Source organism: Dermochelys coriacea, chromosome 1 (assembly GCF_009764565.3).
Source record: "Dermochelys coriacea isolate rDerCor1 chromosome 1, rDerCor1.pri.v4, whole genome shotgun sequence".
Classification (NCBI taxonomy): Eukaryota; Metazoa; Chordata; order Testudines; family Dermochelyidae; genus Dermochelys; species Dermochelys coriacea.
Genome location: NC_050068.2, coordinates 96527679 through 96547087, shown reverse-complemented (window position 1 = coordinate 96547087; position 19409 = coordinate 96527679). Strand labels below are relative to the sequence as shown.

General features: G+C 40.3%; 1 protein-coding gene across 4 annotated transcripts in view; it reads left to right on the top strand.

The window, feature by feature from the left end:
• DZIP1 (DAZ interacting zinc finger protein 1) overlaps window positions 1–19409 on the top strand; it is an 81289-nt gene that overhangs the window by 33346 nt on the left and 28534 nt on the right. For 3 of the 4 annotated variants that reach the window (XM_043504674.1, XM_038387901.2, XM_038387900.2), the window contains one exon: window positions 1532–1588. In XM_043504674.1, the coding sequence (XP_043360609.1) occupies window positions 1532–1588 (57 nt within the window). Of the gene's footprint in view, window positions 1–1531; window positions 1589–17391; window positions 17452–19409 lie in introns of all 4 variants that reach the window. The other variant, XM_043504673.1, reaches the window with a different exon arrangement.

Below are 19409 nucleotides of genomic sequence, written 5' to 3'. Positions count from 1 at the left end.
TACAAATGGTATAGTACATTACAAATTGATATGTGAACTTCACAAATTTAATTTTAAAAATCAAATCAGCACTTGCAATGTAACTGTACTTCATATTGTGTCAGTGCTGCTGGTTCCTTGCCTCTTTTCTGTTGTGTGTCAAACCTGCACAGATTTGCAACCTTAAGGTTTTACAAGGCACAAAGCTGAACACGAAGTGTTCTTCCAGAACTGGACGAGGTGTTGTGGATAAGCTGAGTAGAAAGGTCTCCAAGAGAATTCCAAGAAACATAACATTCCTCCCTCTTAGGGCCTGATTTATTAAGTCCTCACAAAATAAACACATGATTCCTTTGGCCAGTTCAGGCTTCTACCCTTGTTTAGTCAGGGTTTCCAATTTACCCCTGTTTCAGGGCTTCTGACTCTGGCTCTTTCTTGGATCCCCAGTTTCATCTCTACTTGAGACTCTCTGCGAGTCCCACTCTGGCTCCTGAGCCTCTCTGGTGAAACCTCTTTCCCCCTCATCTTCCCTCCCAGGTCTTTTCCTAGCCCTGGTCCCTGGACTCAAATTTTTCCTTCCCTTGGGGCAGAGTTTTCACAGCCCAGCCTTTTTGAATCCTGGTAGGGTTTCATAGCCCATCATCATCGTGGCTCACCGCAGGAGATTCTCCCTACAATCTTCTCCTGACTCCAGGTTTGCTTTTGACTGAGCTAAGAGCTTTAATAACATTCAGCAGCATGACTTCTGGCCACCATTCCCATCTTGGTCTGGGGAGCTTTCCCAGAATTACTTGTTCTTAAAGGAGCCATGCATTGGAATCATCTAGCCCTGGGCCCTCACTGCTGTCACAAGGGACAAACTATGCTATTACAGGAAGCATTTCACACATTAGAAAACAGAGACAAAAACAGGTTAAGTGACGTGGCCAGGTTTACACCTACAACTCAGTGGCAGAGCAGGATTTCAGGTTTACCTCTCCCATCTCCAGCAACTTGATAATAGTGTCACTTCAATTCCTTAATAAAGCAACCTTTTACTATTTTGGAAACTCTGTTGGTATAAAATGTTGTCTTTCCCTTGAAATATGTTCCGTAATTAATTTATAAATGTGCTGCAGTAGAACCTCAGAGTTACAAATACTTTGGGCATGTAGGTTGTTCGTAATGCTGAAATGTTTGTAACTCTGAACAAAACATTATGGTGATTCTTTCAAAAGTTTACAACTGAACATTGACTTAATACAGCTTTGAAACTGTACTATGTAGAAGAAAAATGCTGCTTTCCCTCTATTTTTTTTTAGTAGTTTACGTTTAACACAGAACTGTACTGTATTTGCTTCCCCACCTCCCCCCTTTGGCCTCTGCTGCTCCCTGAATGCGTACTTCTGGTTCCAAATGAGGTGTGTGGTTGACTGGTCAGTTCATAACTCTAGTGTTTGTCACTCTGAGGTTCTACTGTATAAGTAAATATCTGCTATATTTGAATGTATACATCTGTTATTGTGTACTGTAAGACATTTGTTGTTAGCTTCTTTCTTTTGTGCTGTTTTAGTGAATGTTCCAGCACAGCATGTTGTAGAACCTAAATCAAGACTACCACACGCACATGGTAAGTTCTGTAATAGACTCAGTTTCAGTACATGTAAATCTAATACTCAGTCTTCACAATTTATCACCTGAGGGATCATTTCTATGACAATACTTAAATTCAATGGAGAATACAATTTAATTAGCTGTGTTTTAATTCTCACATTAAACATTGTTCTAAAAGACATCTAACGGGACACTATGGAGGTGGATAGGTATAAAAAATGACTGCTTTGAGAGTGATTCCCAGAAGACAGATGATTTTTACCTTCCTGGTGTATTCTATGTAATTTGTTTTTCCAACTGATCATTGGAACTAATAGTGGAGGGGAAGCAAAATTGTGACTTTCTTTTTCACTAACAGTTAACAAACCAGTGTTTGCCTAAAGAGTGCGTGTGAAGTTGTTTGTTTGCTGTAAGTCTTGGAAAAAAATATTTTTTTCATCTGGTTTCAATCATTAGTTGAAGGGAAAATACAACAGAAATAATCAGGAAGCTACAACTCTCCTGTTGGGATTATTGTCTTTGCGTACTGTAGGTTAATATTTTGGTTTACTAGTCCACAATGTTCTGATGTCTAATACTGGAAAAAATCTACATTGACATAGTATTCAATCATCCTACTTTGAGTGCAGTGATATGTCTAAGAATGTATCATCATACTGTATCATGTCTTATTGCTTTGATTTTTTTCTTTTTATACAAAAGCAATATTTTGTTGTTGAGAATATCAAAATAGTTTCCAGTGGGTTTCAACTTTTAAAACAATGACTAATACTGTTACCATGATAGCTGGAAATCTTCAGTGATCAATAAGATTCTTTTCTGAATAACATTTCAAATAGTAAAGTGATAGAGTTGTGGGTGTCGTGTTAGGTTTTTATGTATTATAAATATTACTATGCATGCAGTGTGAATTAATTTTGAAAAAAAAAATCTAAAATTATTAAATTAAATTTTATTTCTAAACAAACCTTTTGTAATAAACACCACAGAGAGAGGAAATTTTAATGCTTCTCAGAGAAGCTTCTAAAACTTTTATTGTCAAGCTAGAAAAATTAAAGTTCAGAGGTATCCAAAAATAGAGAGTGGAAAAAAGGTTCCACATGTTATGAAAGTTTTAGACAACTTAATCAGGAATGAGCAACTGAAACTAAAATATTGATTTGAAAAGATATGCTGTGATTGGAAATAATAAATTAATTAGCCTTCAAGGGCTTTTTATATATTACAAAGTAGTAGTATTCAAATAATATTAAAGTAACATTTATTACTAACCTATAGTCGGCAATAGTTTAGTGAAATACATTTTTTAAATGGAGTGGAAAAGTAATGATAAAAACATATTTATAAATTTTCTATCTTTTTACACTCAAGCAACTTCTTATACACCAAGATGGGAAGGGGAAGGAAAGTCTTAAGTAATTTAGATATGGAATCAGAGTTCAAGGATTGTCAAGAGGGTGTGCTTCTTCAGGTATAACTCCACAATGTTCATAATTGTAAAATAACATAAAGCATTATTTTAACCAGTCCATTTTTTTCCTTTTTCATCTGCAGTAGGAGAAATTTTTTTTTAATATTAATTACTTTTAGTTCTCTGACTTGCTCATTTACATCAGCAGTTTCAAGGATCATGTTCTCCTCATTTCTCTGCTCTTGTGGATTCTGTTGCATTTTATAACACTTCTCAACATAGAAAAAGATTGCTCTTTTTCAGTATACAGAAGTTTCAATGTTGTTTACTAATGAAACCCCAATGAGAGTGCTGACTTTGCATGATTTTGCTGATGATCGTTTTATTTATCTCTGCAGGTCTCTCTCTGTCTCCCCCTCTACTTTCCTCCCTTCTGCATTTTTTTTTATCATTAAGATTCCAAATTTCTGCTTATAAAGGTTAGTGGAAACTAGAGCCTTCCCCTAACTTTTCAAAGATTTTCATGGGAACTAGTTGTATAACCAAAGGATGCAATGTAGCTACCTCTAATGTCATTCTGAAAATATCTGTGTTTCCTAGCAATTTGAATAAATACTACTGCTTTGTTTTTTATTAGATTCATAGATACTAAGGTCAAAAAGGACCATTCTGATCATCTAGTCCGACCTCCTGCACAGCGCGGGCCACAGAATCTCACCCACCCACTTCTACGAAAAACCTCACCTATGTCTGAGCTATTGAAGTCCTCAAATCGTGGTTTAAAGACTTCAAGGAGCAGAGAAGCCTTCCTCAAGTGACCCGTGCCCCATGCTACAGAGGAAGGCGAAAAACCTCCAGGGCCTCTCCAATCTGCCCTGGAGGAAAATTCCTTCCTGACCCCAAATATGGTGATCAGCTAAACCCTGAGCATATGGGCAAGATTCACCAGCCAGATACTACAGAAAATTCTTTCCTGGGTAACTCAGATCCCATCCATCTAATATCCCATCTCAGGGGATTAGTCCTATTTACCCTGAATATTTAAAGATCAATTACTTACCAAAATCCCATTATCCCATCATACCATTTCCTCCATAAACTTATCGAGTAGAATCTTAAAATCAGATAGATCTTTTGCCCCCACTGCTTCCCTTGGAAGGCTATTCCAAAACTTCACTCCTCTGATGGTTAGGAACCTTCGTCTAATTTCAAGTCTAAATTTCCTGGTGGCCAGTTTATACCCATTTGTTTTTGTGTCCACATTGGTGCTGAGCTTAAATAATTCCTCTCCCTCTCCTGTATTTATCCCTCTGATATATTTATAGAGAGCAATCATATCTCCCCTCAACCTTCTTTTAGTTAGGCTAAACAAGCCAAGCTCCTTAAGTCTCCTTTCATAAGACAAGTTTTCCATTCCTCGAATCAGACCATTTTAAAATCAGAAGATCTATCATATTCCGATCAAAGCAGTTGCCCATATCTGTAATACCCAGACTATTACTTTTTTTTGATAGAATTACTTCTGGAAAGTGTAATCTTGGATAAAATTTTCAAAAGTGCCTAAACCTCATTTAGAAGTCTGAACTTCATTTTCAAAAGTGACTTAGGCAGTTAGGGCTAAATCCACAGAGGAACTTCACTCAGTGTTGCAACACCTAAGCCCTAAGTGCCCTATCACCTATTGGAATCCTTAGTCCCAAGTACGGCACTCAGACTCCCCATACAATGCATGGAGACAGTTAGGTGCCTACGGAAGGGATTATGAGAAGCCAGCAAGCTGTGTGGGGAGCCATCTAAATTAGACATGAGTGAAATGCAGAGGAAAGGGGTGAGGCTTAGGTCCAGATCCTCAAAGGTGTTTAGTCACCTTACTGCCATTGATCTAGGCCTTAAGTGTCTGACAGTCTGGAGGGAGGTGCTACCCTCCACTTGAACCCCTTCTTGGAGTTAGGCAATAAGCCAGGTCAGCCTATCCCCAAAACCCAGACCGTTCTTGTGGAAGAACGAGAGAGGGAGAGATCCTATCATAGCTAGGGGTCTACCAAATTCTCAGCCGTGAAAACTGCATTACAGACCGTGAAATCTGCTTATACTATAGGGTAAAAGTATACAAAAGTACACAGTGTTTCTCAAACTGGGGACCCCAACCCACAAGTGGGTCACAAGCCTATTGTATGCGGATCGCCGTATTGCCACTCTCACTTCTGCGCTGTCTTCAGAGCTGGGCAGCCGCAGAGAGTGGCTGCTTCTGGCCGGGCACCCAGCTCTGGAGGCAGAGCTGCCGCCGGCAGCAGCACAGCAGTAAGGGTGGCAATACCATACCATACCACCCTTGCTTCTCCACTGCTGCTGGCAGTAGCTCTGCCTTCAGTGCTGGGCACCCAGTTAGCAACTGCTGCTTTTCGGCCGCCAAACTTTGAAGGCAATGCAGAAGTGAGGGTGGCAATACAGCGATCCCTGTACAATAGGCTTGCCACCCACTTTTGGGTCGGGACCCACAGTGCGAGAAATGCTGTTGGTCAAGGCATAAATAGCAAATTTCATGCATGTGTAACACATTTTGCGGAATTTGCTGTTTATGCCATGATCAGCCCACCAAAAATGTGTGATTTCTCTGCAATTTAAGTAGACCCCTAATTACAGTCAATACCTTGGTGGTTAGGGCATGCTCCTGGATTGCAATGAGCAGAGCAGGGACCTGAGCCCATATTCCAGGTGAGTGCCCTTACCACCAGATTATTGGGTATTCTTGGGTGGACCTTTCTCAGTCTCTCTTGCTGGAGCTGTTTCACTTTGTATAAGTAATTAAATATTCATTTTGAGCAGAGACTTGAATTTGGTTCTCCCAAATCCTAGGTGAGTTCCCTAACCACTAGGCAGTAGAGTCTCTCTCTTTCTCTATCAGTGCATTCATTAGTTGGTACAGTCAAAACTTAAAATGAAGTAAATCTGATTTGGACTTAGTCATAATTGAAAACATGTTCATTTGACATATTTAGGTTTAAAATTAATCAAATTTTAAGCATATAATCAGACTGCTCATGTGCAATATGTGATTTCTAGAAGTGAACTGATATACAATATATCTATTTAAAATATGCATGCATCACAGTCTGCATCTGACACTCCTTTGTGAAATGTGATTTGTATGTGTGAAATAATGGAGAAATAATTAAATGTGTTTATTTTACTGTGCATACATGGTGAGGTGTTCTGACAATCCTAAATTGTTAAGGAGCTAAACTAATTTATCTAATCGGTAGTTTATGAGTCTCTAACTTGGACAGATTGCTTATTGACATCAGATGTGATACTGGGATCCCTAAAAGAGTGACGTTTCAGAGAATAGGTACACATGAGAACAAGGGTAAAGGAATGAGTTTTGAATATATTACATTCACCAACAATGTCAGTTTACAGCAAAAGAGTTTTCAGGTTTTATACTTCCTTTTCATTTTGAATTTGGCTGGAACATATGGCAAGGATTGTCTTTTAATTACATTGCCACTACATGTGCCACTATAGTTAAGGGTGTGTTACAACTCTGGTTAAAGGTTGACCTGTTTACGCCCTCTAATTTCAACATGCTTAATCAGATTTCTTTGAAATTTGGTGTATTTTAAGAAGGTGCAGGGCAAGATTAGACACTCAAATTTGGGTTCTTTGAACTAGGAGTTGTGGAGATATAAGACTCTCCCACCTCCTTCCAAAAAATAGACATTTTTCAAAAAATTTTGAGTGGCTGTTTTCTGTTTTTTTTGCACAGAGCTGGAGATCACTCTATAGCTGTGATATGGGTCGAAATGGTCTCAATCTGTCAGTTTTTCCCAAAGTAGTGCCTGGCACCCACTAAGCCTTTGGGGCACCCAAATAGTGAATTGTATTTAAGAATGTGATCACTTCTTCACTTGTATAGATGTGTAGTCTGGAAGGATTACCCTGCGCATGCCTCAACAAAGAAAAAAAAGTGTGAGATGGCTTCTGTGCAGCCACCTTATGCTTGTCTGGGTATTCAAGTGTGTTGCTAATGCCGTTTCCCCTGGTGAACACCCCTTCATTGATGTTTTCTTGTCCAAACCTTTGTACAGCTCTGCAGTAAAGCTTTAATAACTAATGTTTCTTGCTACAAGTAGTTTCTGTTATAATATGTTTTTATTGTATGAGGAGGTTTACTGAGAACTCAGCAAAATAGTCAGCAGCCGGTCTACCCAAAATATTTGTTATATCGGGTGGGAAGGAACCAACGGCAGAAGACTTTGTGTGTGGGGGCGGGATAGGATAGGAGGAGAGGGGGTTGTGGCTGCAGAAGGGGCAGGAAATAAGGATGGGTGATAGGTAAACCTTGGACTGGTTGTTTGAGAAAATCTATATTTTACTAGCCCTGGTGGGGCAGGCCACAAGTGGCTACATCCTGATCTCAGGACAGATTAATGTGGTGTTCATAGATACATAGTGCACAGTTTTGGAACTGATAGTGCAGGTACTTTGACAGCTCAGGGAAATATGCTGCTAGGGTTGTCAGTGTGTGGTTTCTGGGTGATTCCTGGGTCACAAAGTTACAGAAATTTGCAGGACAGCAAGGAATACATCATGACATGGGGATTACTGTCCACAGGCTGATTGGGTGGAGAGAGGTGGCCCGCAGTGGCATCATGTTTTGTCCACTCTGCAATATCTTAACTGGTTATGATCTACCAGAGATTGCAATAATTCACTTGGGCAGAAATGGGCTGGGCCTTATTCCTGGTGTATATTTTATATAGGATACCATCTGAAACTACTATTTCATTTAACCATCATTAAAGCTTTAGAATCTTCTCATATTCCACCTCACTGCTGACAATATCCTTTTGTCATAAAAGCACCAAGGCCTGCTACTGATATAACTTACACAATTTGTCATAGAAAGGATGCATACTGCACCTTAAAGGTACTCGGGCACCTGTTCCCTTTCCTCTCCTTACACACAGAGGGTGAAAAACAGATCTCCTCCTATCACAATCACAACTCGTCACACACCTCAGAGTAATCTACAAATCTCACAAACACATCTCTACCAAGCAGGACTCACTATTTCCTCCACCATTCAGTACAGCTACACCAGACACTGATCACACTCTCTTTACCTGAAGTGCATGAAGATAATGAATGCTTTGATTGCTCTCATTTCCCAGCTTCCTATCGATAGTACCCTTTCTAGTATAACCTCTGTGCCCTGCTAATTACATAACATCCTAAAGGTACATATGCAGCTCTTTCTTTTACTTGCTCATATGGAAGATTGTTAAACAGATCTTCTCATTTTTTAATCACAGCTCTGTCACACACCTCAAAGTAATCCACATATGTCCTCATAACACAAACACACCTTTACCAACTACTGCCTCCAACATTTAGTGTGGGCCAGTGGTTCTTAAAATGGCCCAATCAGCACCCATGGCCCAGGTGACGTCCTGAGAACCATACCAGGTAGTATGTGTGTGTGTATATTGTGACGGGGCAAGGCAGATGGCTATAGAAAAGTAGTGGGAGATATATATTAGCTCCAGGCTAAACAAATCCCTGGTACCAGGTTAAGTGAAATGGCAGCTGCTCCAGGTCAATTAAGACACCTGGGGCCAATTAAGAACTTTCCAGAAGGCAGGGAGAATGCTATGTTGATTGGGAAGCCAATCAGGGGCTGGCTGAATCTAGTTAAAAGCCTCCCAGTCAGTCAGGTGCGTGGGCATATCAGGAGCTATGGGAAGAAGTTGTGCTGTTGGAGAGGCTGAGTAGTACACACCATATCAGGCACCAGGAAGGAGGTCCTGAGGTAAGGGTGAAGTGGAGCTTGAGGAAGTGAGGGCTGCTGTGGGGGAAATAGCCCAGGGAATTGTACATGTCATGTTTCTAAAAGGTCAGCTACCATAGCTGATACCATTAGGGTCCCTGGGCTGGAGCTCGGAGTAGAGGGTGGGCCTGGCCCCCCCCCCACCTTTGCCCCCTGTTTAATCACTGAGACTGGGAGACAACAGAGATTGTGCAAGGAAGGATAACTTTTCCTCACCTCCCTCACTAGCTTATGATGAAAATGGCTCAGTAGACTGTGACCCTTATCTCTAGAGAAAAAAGGGTTACGTGGAGGGTCACAGTGATCCTCTGAGGCTAGTGAAATCCGCCAGGAAACACGGGACCCACGGAGGCAAGGACAGAGCTTTGTCACTATATATATTTATTTATTGTGTGGCTGTGGCCCACATAACACAGAGAGAGCTGAATATGCGGCCCATAATGATAAATAGATTGAGAACAACTGGTGTAGGTAACCTGCCACCCTGAGTGCACCTGGAGTGTATTCAGATAATTCCATTGGCTATTGCCCGCTCTGGGGGAAACAGAGGGAAGGTAGTGTGGGCAACCTTTTTTTCCATTTTTTTATCATTCAATAGTGTTAGATGGAGTCTTGTAGGTGAGAGTGAATGGACTGTAAAAGGATGTGAAGAGCTTGTTCATGTCCACAAGCTGTAGGATTGGCATAGTAAAGGTATGTGTGCTAACAGGACATATTGGGGCATTGCTGAAAGAGGCAGAATTAGGGTTGCATGGTCCCATGCCCCTGCAACCTTAACTATGCTTTCCCTGGTTCTTCTTCAAGTAGTGTTCCTATGGTTGCTCTACTCTAGGTGTTTTCATGTCCCTGCGCCTCAGATTGGAGATTTTTGGTAGCAGTGTCCATTTGGCCCACACATGTCTTCTCCCAGTCTCATGCTCTGTTTTGCTGCTATATAGCACTGTGAGGACAAACCGCTCTCAGTTCCTTCTCCACTGCCCTGGCCTGAGGCGTAGCCTTAGCAGAAGCCATTGACAGAGATTCTTCTTAATGTTTTTTCTTACTCATTTTCCATAGTAGTAATAAAACTTTTATTAGTTAATGTTAATAATTCCTTCTTCTCTTTTCATTTCTTAAAAAAAATGGTTATAGTTATCTCCTGAGTGTAAATTAGCTTCCCCCTAGTTCTTTCCATTTGGGAAGTGAACCCTAAAAAAAGGAAAGCCTGGCTCTCCTGGGTTTAAATGCTGCCTTTCCTTTTGGGAATCCATTCCTGTCAGTGATGGCCGTTCCTGCTGCATTCACCGCCTCGGAGAGGCACACGTGTCTCAGAAGTGCATGTTTTGTCTCAAATTAAAATCCAGAACCAGAAAGAGCCATGTGCTAAAATTAAGACTGCTTATGATGGAAAGCTCACTCCCACCAGCCTCCAACCCCAGGCCTGGGACCTCCCATGGACAGCAGTCCCCGTTGAGACCGATCCAATGATGTTGATGGGATTAGTCTGAATACTATCCAATGACTTCAAAGAGGAAATCCTTGGATTCATCTTAGGAAATCTTGAAAAAGCAAGTCACAAGTTCCCCAAGTAGGGAATCACCTAAGAGAAAGAGGTCCCCGGCACGGTCCATAACCTTACTAGGCACCAACATAAGCGCGATATGAATATGTCTACATCCCTGGACTTACATTCAGTACTGAGACATTCTACTTCACCATCCATGACTGTGCCACCCCATCAGGCAACTACAAGGAAGATGATGGGGATGACCTATACTCAGTCTCTGTCCCAAGTTCTCCATTACCACACCAGGGAGCTAGCCGTGTAGAAACTCGGGTACCTTCAATCTACCACCAGAGTAGAAGACACCCACCCAGTTGATATGGATACCCTTCGATGCCCTTTCCACCACCTCAGTGGCCATACTGGAACCCTGGAGTGGCATATAGACAATAATTTTTGAGGACCTCTAGCATCACCCAGAGGGATAAAGGAAGGCAATCTCCTTCAACTTCAATAGCCAGATCTCCTGATCCTCAAGAGGAGTCCTTTGAGGAACAGGAGGAGATACTCCGGTGACCAACATTTTTTCATCATCTCCTGATTACACAGGCATGCCTCCCCCACCAACTATAGCAGACAACTTCAAGCAATTTCAAGGCCTCTTTAAGAAGGTAGTGGATTCCCTGCAAATCCCGCTTGAAGAAGTCAGAGTCACAGCATAAATTGCTAGACATCCTGCAGATGTCATCATCAACAAAGATTGCACTCCCCATTAACGAGGTGCTGCTTGATCCAGTGAAAACTATATGGCAGACACCAACCGCAATACCCCCAATGTGCAAAAAGGTGGACAAAAATATTATGTGCCCTCTAAAGACAGGGACTTACTATTTTCTCACCCTTCCCCAAATTTACTAGTTGTTGACACTGTTAATGAACATGGCAGACAACACCATGTTAAAATGACACCCATATGATAAGGACTGGAAGTGACTGGATTTATTTGGACATAAATCCTATTCTTCAGCAACCCTACAATTTAAGATCGTTAACTATCAAGCCCTCAGGGCAAAATACGACCCTACGAATTATTCTAAATTAAACGCCTTTATTGAACACCTCCTGTTGCATCAGAAAAAGCAATTTCAGGCAATCATTGCTGAGGGTCAGCTCCTTGCAAGGACAGCATTGCAGGCGTCTCTGGATATTTCACATATTGCTGCTGATTCCATCTCTCTGGAAATTGTCATGAGGAGAGCATCTTGGCTTCATTACTCTGGCTTTCCCTTTTAAGGGATCTAAATTGTTTGAACAAAGAACAGATGAATCCCTCCACACACTAAAAGATTCTACGGCCACATTACATTCTGTGGGTATTGACATTCCTGCCCAAAGAAGACGACCTAGTAAGTACCAGATAGCACAGAGATCCCAGCCTACTTACTGTTCTCCTCCCCAGAGACATTATGATCCTCAAAGGAAGAAGCAGAGATTACAAAAATGGAGACTGACTGCCCCACAATAATTGACATCACAAACTTCTACATCCAAACAACAATTCTGATGTGCTGGTCAAGGCCCTGAGTTATCTCAGTCTCATTTGCTACAACAACACGAACATCTCCACCAATTTGGCGACCGCCGTACTCCTTTTTATCAAAACCCTGAGTGTATAACCTCAGACAAGTAGGTACTAGAGATCATTACCCAGGGATATTCAATCTACTTTACCTTCCTCATCATACCCCCCCCTCGACCCTCCCTTCCCCCATCCCTCTTCAGGGACTTTTCTCATGAGTGCCTTTTATGTGAGGAAACAAACTACCTCCTAAAACTAGGTGCTGTAGAACCAGTTTGCACCCAACACAGAGGGAAGGGTTTCTATTCCAATTACTTCCTGATACGGAAAAAGAATGGTGATTGGAGACCCATTCTGGATCTAAGGGCACTCAACAAATTTGTAAAAATACAACGTTTCAAGATGGTTACCATGGCAGCAGTAAACCCATCTCTTTACCAGGGGGACAGGTTCTCGGCCCTTGAGCCACAAGACAATTACTTTCATATCAAAATCCACCCATCCCTCAGGAACTTCCTAAGGTTCACTCTGGGTCAAGATAATTCCAATACAAATTCCCATTCGGTCTATCTTTGGCACCTAGGGTGTTCTTGAAGGTCATTTTTGTGTTAGTGAGGCACCTTCACAAACAAGGCATTTTGTTATTGCCATATCTAGACGATTGTTTGCTCAAAGCACATACCTTCAGCGATGCCTTTAAAGACACATGAAAGACTATGGATCAGGGGTCAGCAACTGTTCAGAAGAGGTGTGCTGAGTCTTCATTTATTTACTCTAATTTAAGGTTTTGTGTGCCAGTAATACATTTTAACGTTTTCAGAGGGTCTCTTTCTATAAGTCTATAATACATACAATAATAGTTTAGTTTAGTTATAATAGTTTAGTTACATAAAGTAAATAAGTTTTTAAAAATGTTTAAGTAGCTTCATTTAAAATTAAAATGCAGAGTCCCCCCGGATCAGTGGCCAGGACCTGGGCAGTGTGAGTGCCACTGAAAATCAGCTCGCATGCCGCCTTTGGCACATGTGCCATAGGTTGCCTACCCCTGCTATAGATCTATTCCTGTAACTAGGAGAACAACTAAATGCCCATACGTCCACTTTGACCCCATGCAACAGCTGGAATTCATAGCAGTCTTGAAGCAAGTGAGCTTTTTTTACCCCCACTGCTCCCCTTGCAAGGCTGTTCCAGAACTTCACTCCTCTGATGGTTAGAAACCTTTGCCTAATTTCGAGCCTAAACTTGTTGATGGCCAGTTTATATCCATTTGTTCGTGTCTGCATTGGTGCTTAACTTAAATAACTCCTCTCTCTCCCTGGTATTTATCCCTCTGAAACATGATTCTATTTTTTTTCTTTTAGTGGTAACTGTCCAATGAAGAAATTTAGGCATCCTTTATATCTGGTAACTCCCATAAAATAAAATAAAATAAAATAAAATAAGTTGCAAAGGAGAACAGTTGGGAGGACACAAAAGAATACAGATACATGGTTCTAGAAGTCATCAAGAGCAGATATATTCTTGCATGTTGATATAATCATAGAACACCATCTACTACTGATCATACTGCTCACTTATTATGGAGGTTAGTTTATACAAATTGCAATTAGTTACAATTATAGTTAGTTTACAGTTAGTTTGTGCAAGTTGTTATGAGCTACAGTTAGTTTGTGCAAAATTGCAATGTCCTTCATATGATGAATCCTTTGAGTCTAAAAATAGACCTTTCAGGTTTTTTCTAATAATCCTTGATAATCTGTATGAAGTTTCAAAAAATTTTCAAAGCCAATATGTGCAAAAGGCAGGAGTCTTTAGTTTTGCATTCAGCCGGAGAGAGAGACATTTTCAAAAGTTAGCATTTGAATTGTGACTGCTAACTTTTCATTCACACATCTGATTTTCTTCTGGAAATGATCAGTTTTCAATAACTGGCTATTCAGCAGACTACTCAGAATTTCCATCTGAATTTTTGTTCTAAGGTTTTTTTTTTAGTAGAATAATGGGCTTTATTTTTTCTTCAACTGGCAGAATTTTCCAGAGGTTCAGTTCACCTCTTTCTGAGCTAATTGTATCCCTACAGCTTGATTTTATTTTATTTTGGTCTGTCTTGAGGTGTTATTTAGAAAAAGGCCATTGTGGGATTTACCTGCATTTTTGGATGCTGAATCAGAAAGTTCATTCTAATCTGTGAAGTGTAGATCTTTCAAAGAATCATATTGGAATTTTTTTTTATGCTGCTTATATTTTTCAGCTTTGATTTTCTTCTCCCTCAGTGGAGGAAGTTATGTTAACACAGTTTGCAGTGTAGAAGCCCTGTTGGATCCCAGCTGGTTTCAGGATTTCTAAGAAGAAACAGCCAAGTGTCCTTTTATGTTCTTTACTTGGGAGAAATTATAATCTTATTTTTAGATGCAAACCTCACTGCAGTTATCCATACATTTGTGATCAACACCCACACATTTGGATTATTGAAATGTAACTCAATTGTGAGACAATCAGAAACCTCAGCTAGTGCAGAATATGTCTGAATGAAGAAGTGCTTCTCTCCGGGAGTGTATTATGTCAACTGAACTGACTTCCAGTTTTGTTTTCTGATGCAATTCAAGGTGATCTGCAAAGCTCAGCATGGTGTAAGTTCTTGTTCTCTGAGACTGCCTCTCTATATTCCATCTTGCACGCTGAAATTATCTTGGAATGCACTTCCTGATAGGCTACAGATTTAAAATCAGGGGCAGGGTTCTAGCGACAGGATGTTTTCAGTGGTGAGGAGGGTCTTTGACTCTGTAACTTGCTTTACCCATGATTCCAAAAGAGGCTGAGTTTTTTCACTTCAGGGAATATTGCAAAATCCTCCTTCTTTTTGCCTAGGTGATATGGTGGAGCTAGACTTTTTTATTTTTGTGCAGGAAAGGTTTTTTTAGTTTTTTAGCAAGAGATGCCTTACTTGTAACCATCAAAACTGCATTTAATTAAGGGGCATATTTATTGTGATGGGGTGGAGATGGGGATGCTGAATTAATTCAAATGCTTCTCCAACAAATATTTATAATTTTTGAGGGAAAGAGTTTATGCCAGGGTCTGAGACTTCGTTTAGAGACGCTATATTATTCCCAGCAAACATACAGTTAGCCCTTTGTTTAGTTTTCACACAGATGTACTGGGTCTGGGTGAGTAAATATGTGGAGCTGAGGGGCCCAATCAAGCACTCAAAGGGAATCCAGGTAACTTTGTTTCTCTTTGGTAATCAGAGAGGAAACATTTCTGAGCAGGCTGATCTCACACCCATTTGTTAGAAAGCTGAGTTGCAGATCAACTCAAATAAATCTGTTAGTCTTTAAGGTGCCACCGGACTCCTTGTTGTTTTTGTGGATACAGACTAACACGGCTACCCCCTGATACAGATCAACTCATGTTTTCTTATATTGGATTCTATGTTTATGTAATAGAGTTTGCTTTTTTTTTTCTTAAAACTTGTGCATACCAGTGTCCAAAGCAGAGCTTATCTCAAAGAGAAATACTTTTTGGTTTGGTTTGTTGTGTTTTTGTTTCTTCCTCCCCTCCCCACCCCAACTCCCCCTCTCCACCACCATGCAGGGTTTGATCTCTGGTGTCAGCAATGAATGACCAAAGATGCTATGGATAGCACAGTTAGGTTTATGGCTCTCACCACTATTACTATTGCATATATTGTTGATTTTAGCTTCAAAGCTATTCTAGTATACTGAGAGGGAGAAACAGATAGCCATAAAGTAGAGTGGCAGATTTTAAACCCTCGATGCTGGGAATTGGGATTTCCTGTTACAGTCTAACTAACTGACAAGGCATTGTGTCATGATGACATGAAACACTTAAGCAGATTGCATTTAGGAAAGTATAGACATTATGGGAATATTTTAATTCAATTACATAGTAACTAGCTCAGTAGCAGATTCCAACGAGTGCTAGCCAGCAAAGTAGGCTTCTGGCCAAGCAGTCTCTCAGCAGAGTTTTGCTTTTAAGTGGTCTTGTGAAGTATACTGTCTGTGGAATCACATTCTCATCCTGCGTCAGTACAGTAAGTAAGAAGCTTTCTCAGCAATTGTGATTTGTTGCAGATTATATGGGAGACAAATTAAGGGGTAAATCTTAAATCTAGTTCTCTGTGTGAGTAACCAGATCAGGGGCTGAACACATCCTTAAAGTTAGGGAACATGGGAAGAGTAGCTACCTTATTGAAGCATCTTCAGAAGCCTGTACAGCAACCTCACTCAACCCCTCCACAGAGAGAGGTTTGGAGGGTTTGTGCAATAGATGTGTCTTCTATGACTCCAGTCACATCCTTCCCCTTGCCCACCTGTGGCCTAGCATATCTCCATCTGCCCTCTGCTCCCTGATATGCAGGAACCATGAGGGAATGGGGATATTTGCCTTAAAGTGAAGCTCTCCTCCTCCACTTCTTAAGCAGTGGAACAACCAGTTCTGGTGCTAGGGGACCTTTTGTGGATGCAGGGGCAGATTTGCCCCTAAATGAATACCTATTAAAAAAAATCCATGCACTGATACCAAAATATAAGCAAATACAGCAAAACCTGTTAAGATAAATACCTAATTACTTTATCTTTTGACTATTAAGAATGGGAGAAGAGAGGTTCTCATTTTTGTTTAAGTAAGAACTTAGTTAATGCAGTGTGAATACTCATATTTTACAGAATATATTTCCATGCCCTCATACTTCTCTTATTAAATCAGATAATGTAGTATTTTTAAATCTATAATATTAAAAAAAATCCTGTGACCTGGCCTAATTTGTGTAAAACATTTCAGAGGCAGGAGGATGCAAGTGAAATCTGTCCATCTTTGGAAGAATCACTTCAGTTTGTTGTGGGAGCACCATGTTCATCAGATGAAATGAGGACACTTTATAAACTCTTTGAGGCAGGGACCCTGGGTGAGATCCTGGCTACACTGAAGTCAATGTGCGTTTTGTCACTGATTCCAATGGGGCCATGATTTCAACCCGTCTTTTTGCATTTGTCTATAAAACTTCTTCCCCCCTTTGGATGTACACATTGGCAAATTTAATATCTCTCCAATTTAATTAACTATACTCATTTATACATTTTTTTTGCATTATGTTTTTGAGGACTTCTGTGTTTGGACTAATGCATCTTGCTCTTTACATTTTCTTTTTGTAAACCCTTACTAGCATATCAACTGCAAATAAACTTTGTTACATTGTTGCAGTACATTTTATACTTGGCAGTTGTAACATCTAAATTAAGAAACAGCTCAATCAGAAATTAAGTGATTATTGTATTAATCCTATCCTACCAAATGTAATGTTTGTTACTATGAACAGTCACATTGAATAGGGCGCTCAGTTTATGGACCTGTGAGGTAGGTTATCAGCAGTCGGGGGAAAAAAGGCAAAAATGACATCTCCATATATTCTTTTATATAACTTTCCCCTTTTGGACCTCGATCTTGACCGTTTTCTATCCTGTTTGTCTGCTATTCCTATTTTTCCTCATTATTAGAAAAGGCACTCTTGGTGCATATGCTGGAGCCCATAGAGGAGCTTTCAGAAGAGGAAAAAGGTAACGATGGGATCAGTCAAAAATGTAGTGGGCATTACTTGTAAATATTTTATTTGAAAATAAAAATGGATAACATTGTTTGATACTTACAATATTTGTCTGTAGTTTCGAACATGCTTTATGTAATTTGAGCAAGATGTATGACTATCCCATTTGTTGTGCGTGCTTGTAAAATATAATTTCTCTATCCGGATTCAGTATAGTCTGATGGGGATCAAAAAAATTATGCAATAAGCATATTCCATACATCTCTCTAGGTATCTGGATGTTTTAGTTTTACACAAATAAATACATTCTTATTAAGCTCTTTGTATATTTGTAAAACAGCAATATTAACTAACCAAAATAACCTAGTATCAGATTAATTAATAAAAGATCATAAGGCAATGTTCTCTGGTTTGCTAAGACCACTTTGCATAAGCTTAAAGTGGGCAGTGATGGTTCATGGAGGGGAACTCTCCAGAGGTTTAAATCTGGTGAGGGCAGTGCTGCTGCGTTCTATGTTAATAACTTTTCTACCCTCCACATAAGGTGATGGGGGGTGAGGAGTGAGCAGAATGGGAAGTGGGAACTTGGTGGTGGAGTTGAGCTCTGAGGTGCCCTGTCCTCTACTGTCCTAAGACCCCAGAGACTTTTTGCAATTAGTGAAGTGAGCGCTGCTCCTGTGGAGCACTAACTCGAGCCAGGCCTAGGCAACTCTGAATTATCGTACCAAACCCCACTGTCTGTGGCAGCTCCTCCACTCCATCTGAGTGCAGCTTGGATAAATGGAGAATCAGGGCCCTTGGATTTACCATGCTAGAACAAACACCTACTATGGGATCCTGCCCCTGGCAGTGGCCAGTACCTGATATTTCAGAGGAAGGCAACACCACCTCTCTCATGTCATATTGCATATTTAATACACAGACAGTTTTGCAGAACTGTACATTAAAGGAAAAATCCTTCTTGACCCTCACAAGCAATCAGTTTAAATCCTGAAGGAAGAGATATGATGTGAAAAATGTTAATACTTCTGTACAATGCTTCAGTGAGAGATTTTCAAAGGAAACCAGCTGCCCTCACCCATTTTTAGTAGAGCTAGCTTGCATTTTCTCCTTCCTTTCCCTGAGTCCATCTCCTGCTCCTGTCTGCTATCTTCTGTCTTGTATGCTGTGTTGTTGTAGTTATGTCAGTCCCAGGATATTAGAGAGACAAGGTGGGTGAAGTATCTTTTATTGGACTAACTTCTGTTAGACAAGCTTTCGAGCTTACACAGAGCTCTTCTTCAGGTCTGGACTTCTGTGAAAGGTTGAAAGTTTTTCTCTCTCACGAACAGAAGTTGGTCCAATAAAAGATCTTCTATCTTGACCGATTATTCTTGAGTCCTTTGATCTGCCCAAAAGCACATCGTGCAATACTAAAATCAAAGAAAGAGAACAGTCTGAAAAGACAGAAAGGTCAGTATGTTCTTGTTTTCAGTCACAGACATCTGTGTGGGAGAGTGTGAAAATTGCTGGGCATAAAGATTACTTTTTGACAGGAACATAGAAATTGCCTGACAGTATTAGACTCAAGGTTCATCTAGTCCAGTATCCTGTCTGACAGTTGTCAACACCAGATATTTCAGACGAAAGTGTGAGAACCCCACAATGGGAAGATGTGGGGAAATCTGCCATCCACAATAAATATAATCCTCGTCTCAATTAGAGATTGGTTTAATTGTTGAACCATGAGGTTTAGTATCCCTTCCAAATTAATTACAACAATTCTGGATACTCTAATTCCCCTAAAAAGAAAAGGAGTACTTGTGGCACCTTAGAGACTAACAAATTTATTTGAGCATAAGCTTTCGTGAGCTACAGCTCACTTCATCGGATGTATTAGTCTCTAAGGTGCCACAAGTACTCCTTTTCTTTTTGCGAATACAGACTAACACAGCGGCTACTCTGAAACCCCTCTAATTCCCCTATAAACGT